The 9253-nt window shown below is 37.2% G+C and overlaps 1 protein-coding gene across 15 annotated transcripts in view; it reads left to right on the top strand.

Moving 5' to 3' along the window:
* VRK1 (vaccinia related kinase 1) overlaps positions 1 to 9253 on the top strand; it is an 81145-nt gene that overhangs the window by 55249 nt on the left and 16643 nt on the right. For all 15 annotated transcript variants that reach the window (XM_010851377.1, XM_010851388.1, XM_010851389.1 and 12 more), the window contains 3 exons: positions 782 to 902; positions 1199 to 1257; positions 4898 to 5076. In XM_010851377.1, coding sequence (XP_010849679.1) covers positions 782 to 902; positions 1199 to 1257; positions 4898 to 5076 — 359 coding nt within the window. The remainder of the gene's footprint in view (positions 1 to 781; positions 903 to 1198; positions 1258 to 4897; positions 5077 to 9253) is intronic.

Below are 9253 nucleotides of genomic sequence, written 5' to 3'. Positions count from 1 at the left end.
AGGCACCTGAACTAGAGCTGCAGCACCAGTGCTTTCCGTTGAACCCCTGCGCGGCTCTTCATCCTGCACCAGTAGATAAGCAGACGGATCAGAACTGAAGAGGCAGGATAGGGCGGGGGAAGGAGAGAGAGCTTAAGCTCCTGCATTTGAGGGACAGGGCACCTCTGTTCTCTCCATCTTCCTCTCACCCTTCCGAGGTCGTGACGGGTCGGTGGCGAAGTAGTGCAGTCAGCTGCAATGAGGCCTCTTTTGCTTTTCTTTAGCTTAATTGGAATGCTGGGGGCTTTCCTCCATAAAGGTTTGTGTTTTCTTATGCAGCTACAACTTTGTAACCAGTAGACTTACTTTGTCACCCATTCAGCTGGCCTGTTTCCTCAGCCATCGTTTCTTTTTTTTCTGTGTCCAACACTGTGGAGGAGCTAAAACCCCCCTGTTCTCTGGGCCTCTTAATACCTTGCAGCATTTTTAATATCTTCACATTTTCCAAGGGCACTGTTAAATGTGTCATTGCTTTATAATTTATTTCTTAGACTAGTAGTCTCAGTTTGAAACTGTAGAGTTTTGCCAGTTTGGGTTATAAAGTAAATTATTAGTTGGAGGTAAATGAGTTCTTTGATACTGCCCAGTATTCGGTGTTTTTTTTTTCAAAATGGAGTCAAGATTGTATGATGAAAAAGAAGACCATAGGGTTGACTCTTTTTACCTTATTGCTTTAGATATACCTGAAATTCTGCCTTAAACATCATTTCACTGTGCTGAATCTGCTTCTTTTGTTTCACAGCACCATCAAGACGCGGTGACTTGGAAATCCTTGGTTATTGCATGATCCAGTGGCTTAGTGGCCATCTGCCGTGGGAAGATAATTTGAAAGATCCTAACTACGTTAGAGATTCCAAAATTAGGTAAAGGAAAACTTACAGTAAATTATTTCGGGCAAAATGATGAGGCAGATGTTGGGTCAGAACTTCTTTACGAGGACTATTGCTTTAACGGACACTAATGTAGAAATAAGAAAGGGCTTGTTTAACAGTAAGATTCCTTGGGTTTCTTTTTGTTGAATTTATTTGAGAAGAATGTTCGTAAGTGTATTTAGGATGTAGCACAGTGCTGCTTAATGTGCTATTTACTGTTACTAAGTATTAATAACTTTCATGGCATCAAGCATCAAACAATGACTCATTCTTTTAATTTTTAACAGATACAGAGAAAATATTGCGAGTTTGATGGACAAGTGTTTTCCTGAGAAAAACAAGCCGGGTAAGAAAAGACTTCTTCAGTGTTCATAAGGATTTTATTTTCTGAGAGGAGAAAGCTCCTGAGGTCCATAGACTAACAACGCTTAATGTAAGAGCTTCGGTATTGTTAAGTGTAAGCGTCTCACTGGGGCCTGCTCACGTTGGCCTTTCCACAGGTGGGCCTTACTCACTTGTTATTCAGCGCTTTCAGTCAAGGAACCAAATTTCATTCAGTAATGCAGCTGTTTCCTTAGTTGAGGTTCTATTTTGTGCCTCAGACTCTCCTAGGCACTAGGGATCAAAATAAATAAAAACTCCTGTCCTTGTGAAGCTCTAGTTGGGAAAGGTAGACAGTAAAGGAGTAAATTGCACAGTTTATTGCATGGTTAGTACTGTGGCAAAAACAACAAACACAGGAAATGGAATTGAAGAGATGGGTGGGTTGTTACTGTAACTAGGGTGGCCTGGGACGGTCCTCCTGTGGAGGTGCCATTTGAGCAGCTGTGGGAAGGAGATGGAGTGAGCTCTGGGGAGGAACGTGTCCATGCGGAAGGACCTGAGTGCCTGCTGATGCCTGCATCTAGGCCATCATGGGCTTTGGCTTTTACTTTGAGCAAGAGTGCATGAAGTGTGGAGGAAAGGAGGGATGTGAACTGTCTGTCTTTAAGGGAAGTCTCTCCAGCTCCTGTCTTGAAGATGGACTGCTAAGGAGGCAAGGCCAGGTACAAACAGGAGCTAGTTAGAAGCCTTCTGCCATAATCCGAGCAAGGGAAGTAGCAGTGCAGGTGTGAGCAGTGGTCAGTCTGGATATATTTAGATCTTTTCAAGCCTTTGCTCAGTTGTCTCCAGGGAGGTCTACTGTGTGAGCTTAAGCTCTTTAAATTTGCAGTCTGTCAACCACATCTGGAAATGGAGTGTTACTGCTTTTTCAGATTTGCTCCCTGTTGCCTTCTCCCAGTCACCAGCCTTTCCCTCTGGCCTAATGAATCACTAGCACAACTTCCAACATCAAGGATTTCTCTTTGAACTATATGGAAATGGAATCATAGAGTGAACTAAACAGATAATTTCACGAGGGCAGGGATTTTTAACGTTCTAGTTTCTGGTGGCGTTCTTTTTCTTTCATTCAATACTGCATTTATGAAATTCATTCCCATTGTTAACATTTTTTAAATGTTTTTATTTATTTTTTAACTTTATTGAGGAATAATTGACAAATATAATTCTATAATGTGATGATTTGCTATGTAGGCATACCTCATTTTATAGCGATTCACTTTATCGTACTTTGCAGATGTGTTGCTTTTCCTACTAATTGAAGGTTTGTGGCAGCCTATGTCGAGTAAATCTGTTGGTGCTGATTTTTCCAACAGCATTTGCTCACTTCCTGTCTGTGTCAAACATTGTGGTAACTCCCACAATATTTTAAGCTTTTTCATTATTATTATACTTCTTATGGTGATTTGTGATCAATGATATTATTATTGCAAACAATTATGACTCACTGAAAGCTCAGATAATGGTGGGCACTTTTTAGCAATAAAGTGTTTTTTTAGTTAAGGTATGCACGTTTTTTTAGACATTGTGTTATTTCACACGTAATAGACTACAGTATTAGACATCACTTTTCAATGCACCGGGAAACCAGAACAGGTGACTTGCTTTATTGTGATACTTGCTTTATTGTGGCGGTCTGGAGCTAACCCGCGGTGTCGTCTGAGATCTGCCGGTACATGTAGACTGGAGAACGATGAGCATGATTTAGCACCGCTATCACCTCGCATAGTTCACACTGTTAACAGCGGCCTTTCTTGAAAAGACCAGCCTTGCTCTGTGATGGCACCTTTGTGTTCAATCATGTGCGAATCTGTGAGTCTGTTTCTGGGCTCTTTCATAGTAGTTGTTTTTTTTTTCTGTTCTTGGGGCACACTGTCTTAATTACTATAGCTTTCTCTGATAGTTTAAGTCCTCTGGCACTTTTTCTTCTTTAAACTTGACTTTGCTGTTTTGCATGATCCTTTGTATATTTGTACATTTTAGAATAACCTTGTCAGTTCCACACATGTCCTCTCCCTCTGTAACATGCTGAAATTTTGAGTGGAATCGCAGGGACTCTGTGGACTAATTGGGGAGCATTGGCATCTTTATATAATTGATACTTTATGGCTTTCATTTAATTTGGTGTCAGTTTCTCTGACCTGTGTTTTATAGTTTCCATTTGGAAAAAATCTTGCCCATCTTTTCATTATATTTGTTTGTAGGTATTTGATGCTTTTTGATACTATTGTATATGGTATGTTTTTATTACTTTTCTAAATGCTTGTTGCTAGTGTATAGAAAGATTTTTAAATACTTTATATCCTATGATCTTGTTAACTTTACATATTGGTTAGAAGTTTTTTAATAGATTTCTTAGGCTTTTCTACATGCACTCATGTTGTGAATAAACCGTTTTGCATCTTCCATTCCACTCAGTGCTGTCTGTTTCTTTTCTTGCCTTACTGCACTGGCTAAAAACTGCAGGACTTTCAGGCAGCATGGAAACGGTACAGATGGGCTTCCTTGCTGTTTTCTTCTCTCAGAAGGGAAGTCCAGTGTTTTATCACACTTGGTGACGTTTGCTTTTGGTTTTCTGTAGATCCCCTTTATCAGATTAAGAAAGTTGAAAGGAAGGATTTTTGTTTCTTTTTTCTCACGTACCTAAGTATTTAGAATCATGCTTGACATGTGGTAGGTACTTAAAATGTCTGAATGAATGAATGAATGAATGCGTGTGTAGCACTGACATAATGTCTTGATTTATTGAATGTGGGAGGAGGATTTGAAGAACTGGGAGAATGGGATTTTCTATAATTCAGACAGAAAAAACGCAGGGTGAGCAGGTTTTAGGGGTTGGTCAGGATTTTGGATTTGGTTGGCATGTGAGATGCCAGTTACACAGCCAGTATATGAGTCAGTGGAAGTCAGTGGGTATACAAGTCTGGAGGTCAGTGGAAAGGCTGAACTGGGCATATATATGTATGAGTCATTAACCCCAAGATGGATTTTTAGATGGGTGTTGAGAGGTGCTGATCTTGACTAGTAAGATTTCTTTTTATGGGTTTGGTTCTGCCTCAGTGTCCAGTAGACCTTTTATCATTCACAAGTTGGTTTTTCTCTTTTATGGGACAATCAGGGCTTCCTTGTGTTTCTTTTTTCAACCTGATTTTCATGTTTTATTTTTCATTTACCCAAAAAATGCAGCTGTCTTCTCTAGAACTAATGGCTTCTGTGGCAAAAAAAAAATTCTAGCTATGATATTTATTGTACTTAAGCACATTTTACTTCATAACATTTATTTTAGGTCCTTTTAAAAAGTAGCTTTAAAATTATATTAGTAATTGTTTTTATATATATTTAAATGTTTAGCTTGTCTTCTTTCTTATTGTCAGAATTAAAAGACGTTTTTTGCATTGTATCTAAAAATACATTTTTTTATTTGACTTATCTGACAATTCCTGAATTCAGAAGCATACTTCCAATGAAGACGTGATAGAAAGACATATTTAACAAGCTATATATTTGCATTCTAATGTTACTATAATTGTGGATCATTTTCTTAGAAGAGGTAAATATGTTGTATTTATTATAAAAACTACAAAATAATTGTGTTATTCTTTTAGATGAAATTGCTAAGTACATGGAAACAGTGAAATTACTGGATTATGTCGAAAAACCTCTTTATCAAAAGTTACGAGATATTCTTTTGCAAGGACTGAAAGCTATAGGAAGTAAGGATGATGGCAAGCTGGACCTCACTGTTGTGGAGAATGGAAGTTTGAAAGCAAAACCAGTGGCAAAAGTGAGTTTTGTTACTGAATTTTCCTTTGGGTTTCCTGTGACTGTTTGCAACAAATATAGGCAAGTAAATCAGTAGCTCAGTAAAGAAAATAGCAGATTGCTCTGCAGTCAAATATTTATCATCATTACGTAAAAGCAAACCTTTGTGATATGGAAAAATACATAGAGGGTTTTAGAAAAATGAGTATGTGTTTCTTATGTCCGGTAGCAAGTTAAGAAATTCCCTGAACAAGTCTAACTTGGGATACTAGTATCTGGCAGAGCAATTTGGGTGGGGCGCTCAGTTCACATTCTGTGTGTCCACATTCTGTGTGTCCTTTTCTCCCATGTCACCCCTTTCGGTTGATCCTGTGTTTCACTTTTTCCTTGTTCATTGGTGTGGTCCCACGTATTTGCCATTTGAAAATTGCTTTTGAAAAATTATCATTTGAAAATTGCATTTGAAAGTTTCCTTATTTGTTGGTGTGGTATATTTCCCATTTAAACATTATTTTGCTCTTTACAGAAATGTCACTTCATAAAGTTGTATATCTGTATATAAGAAGATTAATTTTTTGGAAAGAAATGTTAAATAATAAACCTATGGTAGAAGTATTGTACAGACTTGTACATAACCCCTGGTATCACTTTAAAATTCAGATTTTAAGGTATACATTATCTTACTGGTTATTTTTAATAATTATTGGTTAACTTTTTCCTTTTTTAATCTGAAATTGTGTTGCTTTTATATGAAAAAGGAAGACTACTTTTAGAAGAAAAATATGTTTTTACATTATTGACTTTTAATTGTCATTAACTCTGTAAAATTCCAGTAGACTTTTTGAAAGTCTCATATTCCAAACTATGAGATAAAGAGTTAAAAACAGATTTTCTCCCTTTAGAATAAACAGCATATTAAAAGTTTTTCATAATTTTTTTAATTTCAGAGGAGATAGGAATTTTGAAATTGGATCATTAATTTGACTTTTTTGGCTAATAGTAGATTTCTTTATAATTTCATCACAGAATTTGGAATTATACATATGCATCTATATATACATCTTCTTGCTTTCATAAGTTTTGTCTTAATTGTACCTTATTCCATTTTTGTGGTCAACAACCATGAGGAAAAACATATCCAGTTTTATGTGAAGAGGATAAATTGAAGGCTGAGTAGAATTCTTCAGGAAGGTGGTAAACTTAGAATTTGCATATATGTATAAACATATAGCTCACATCCTGCTCAGGACAGATTTTTGTGCATTAATATTTATAGCTGGCTTCTGTAGTGTTTTGCTCTAAAATTTTGCTGATTGAAAAATAAAGATCTCTGTAGTCCTGAGAACTTGTCCAGTGCCATCTCCCTTCCCTGTGCAAATCACTGTTGTTTGTAACTACATGCTAGAGAAAATTTTGTTTCCCCAGGTTGGCTGACTTCACAGCTGAATAGGTCAGTCTGCTGCAGAGCTAACATCTGTGACCTTATAATTCTCTTGTGTCCTTGGATAGTTCAGAAAGCTGGAAATTTCTTGTTAGATCATCCCCTACATGTATAAAGCTTCATTTAGGGGAAGAACATGAATAAAAAGCTGAACTGTTAGGTTTCCTTCATTGGTTTGCTGCCCTTTTTTTTCCCATCTCAAAACTGGCACAAGACTGTTTTTGTATTGAAAAGAAATTAATCAAAGTTAAGATTAGGTAAGATCCTGAAGCTGCTTGTTCGGCATTTAACTGTAGATTAATTGTTGATTTTGTTAGCCTTTTGTTTTTTATTTGTAAAGTGAAAGAGTTAGTTTTTGTTTTTAAGCATCAGAACACTTTCTTCAAATAAATTGTAAATATACCACATCTAAAACAGATAAAAGCAGAGCTTCATCCAACTTTTGAGTCTGAGGACTTCCAACAAGAGAAAGCTTTCTTTTCTGAGAAATTAGTATATTCCATCTCTTTTTTAGGAACATGTGTTGAAATTCCTCTTTTTTTTTGCTCTGGTTTTCAGAATTTCAGAGCTGAGTATAATGATTCATCATAGAAGCTGTATTAATCCTTATAATTGCATATTTATTCTTTATTCTTTTCCTTTGTCATAATTTTTTAAAAAACTTAAAGTGTACATTCTTTGTGTTTACGACACTCAAATCTCTGACAGAGAAGGCAGTGGCAGCCCACTCCAGTGTTCTTGCCTGGAGAATCCCAGGGACAGAGGAGCCTGGTGGGCTGCCATCTATGGGGTTGCACAGAGTTGGACATGACTGAAGCGACTTAGCAGCAGCAGCAGCAAGTCTCTGAAAGAGATGAGTTTAATCAATTCAATGTATATTTCTCTTTATATTCCTAAGAGATAAGAGTTGTTTGTTTGTTTTTTTAAACCTATAAGAATTGGTCAGCAGTAAAATGAAGCAAGGCTTCTATCTAGTATTTTACAGCCATGCTTGATTGTGGTACAGTAAATTTGGAAAGTGTAGTGAAATATGAATGTATCCACTTGTAACTGTTTTTGGTCTCGGTAACCTAAGGGTATTATTTAAAGCACAGAATTTTGGTTTGACATAAAGCTGAAGTAGAAAGATACTAAGTATTAGTTTCTCCTTAAAAAATACTGCAGCCAAAAATTTCAACTGTTGATTAGAACTGGCACTTAGAATCTGTCGGTATAGTTGCAACAGTTACTGGATTCACTGTGTACTCTTAACTCACCTTTCAGCAATTATGTGTGGGGTCTAATTTATGTACCTGATCTAGGCTAGGTCCCCGGGGCTACAGGGATCAATAACATGTAGTTCTGTCCTTAAAGAATTTCTCCCTGTCCCATCTGGGTTAAGAACAGCTTAATTTACTGGAAAGAACTCAGTAAGTTAAAAGACATTAATACCTCCATTAGCTATTTTTTTATAAGGTTTTGATTAAGTTGCTTGCCCAAGCCAACAAAAAGAGCTGTTCATTAGAATCTCTTGGGTCTCATCCCTGGAGATCTGCTGACTAGGTCTAGAGCATGGGCCTGCAGTTTTTTATTTTCAAGCAGTATATATTGTTGCTCCCTATAAGTGATGTCCAAGTACCCTTTTTTTCTATTTCCAATTTTTTGTTTTTCTAAGTTATGTGATGCTAGTCGACCTTTCCATAGTTGCTCTGAAAAATCATTAACCATTGTTAAATAAATAATAAATAAATTCCTGCTGGCGCTCAGCCTGGAACATGGTACAGAGGACTGAACAAGAGCAAAGAAAGGTCTTCCAGCTCCCATCAGTGGCCTGCAGCTGCTCTGGTGGACAACTTCTGTCTCTTTGATGTGATCACACCTCAGCATCATTAAATTTATACCATGTAGCCTATAATTGAAGTCAGATTGCTCCAATATACCATCTAAATTTGGTGAAGGTCTGTCTGGCTGTTTTTGTATGATAGAATAGCAGAAACTGTATTTTAATTATATAAGTTTAGATTGTTGCAGTTGATACATTTCTTTGTTTTTTAATGGTAGTTTGCTTTTAAATCTATATCTAAGTGGATTTGGTGTTTACTAAGAATTTCTTTCCCTATAAATCCCATTCATTTCAGTTCAGTCGCTCAGTCATGTCCAACTCTTTGCAACCCCATGGATGGCAGCACGCCAGACTTCCCTGTCCATCACCAACTCCCGGAGCTTGCTCAAACTCAAGTCCATTAAGTGATGCCATCCAACCATCTCATCCTCTGTTGTCCCCTTCTCCTCATGTCTTCAGTCTTTTCCAGCATCAGGGTCTTTTCTAAGGAGTCAGTTCTTCACATCAGGTGGCCAAAATATTGGAGCTTCACCTTTAGCATCAGTCCTTCCAATGAATATTCAGGACTGATTCCTTTAGGATTGACTGATTTCATCTCCAACACCACAGTTCAAAAGCATCAATTCTTGCACGCTTAGCTTTCTTTATAGTCCAACTCTCACATCCATACATGACTACTGGAAAAACCATAGCCTTGACTAGATGGACCTTTGTCAGCAAAGTAATGTCTCTGCTTTTTAATATGCTGTCTAGGTTTGTTCTGATAGCTTTTCTTCCAAGGAGCAAGTGTCTTTTCTTTTCATGGCTGCAGTTACCATCTGCTGTGATTTGGGAGCCCAAGAAAATAAAGTCTTTCACTGTTTGCATTGTTTCCCCATCTATTTGCCATGAAGTGGTGGGACTGGATGCCATGATCTTAGTTTTCTAAATGTTGGG

This window comes from Bison bison, unplaced genomic scaffold, assembly GCF_000754665.1.
Source record: "Bison bison bison isolate TAMUID 2011002044 unplaced genomic scaffold, Bison_UMD1.0 scf7180017864302, whole genome shotgun sequence".
Classification (NCBI taxonomy): Eukaryota; Metazoa; Chordata; class Mammalia; order Artiodactyla; family Bovidae; genus Bison; species Bison bison.
The sequence above is the reverse complement of the archived record's forward strand: the minus strand, read 5'-3'. Positions and strand labels throughout refer to the sequence as shown.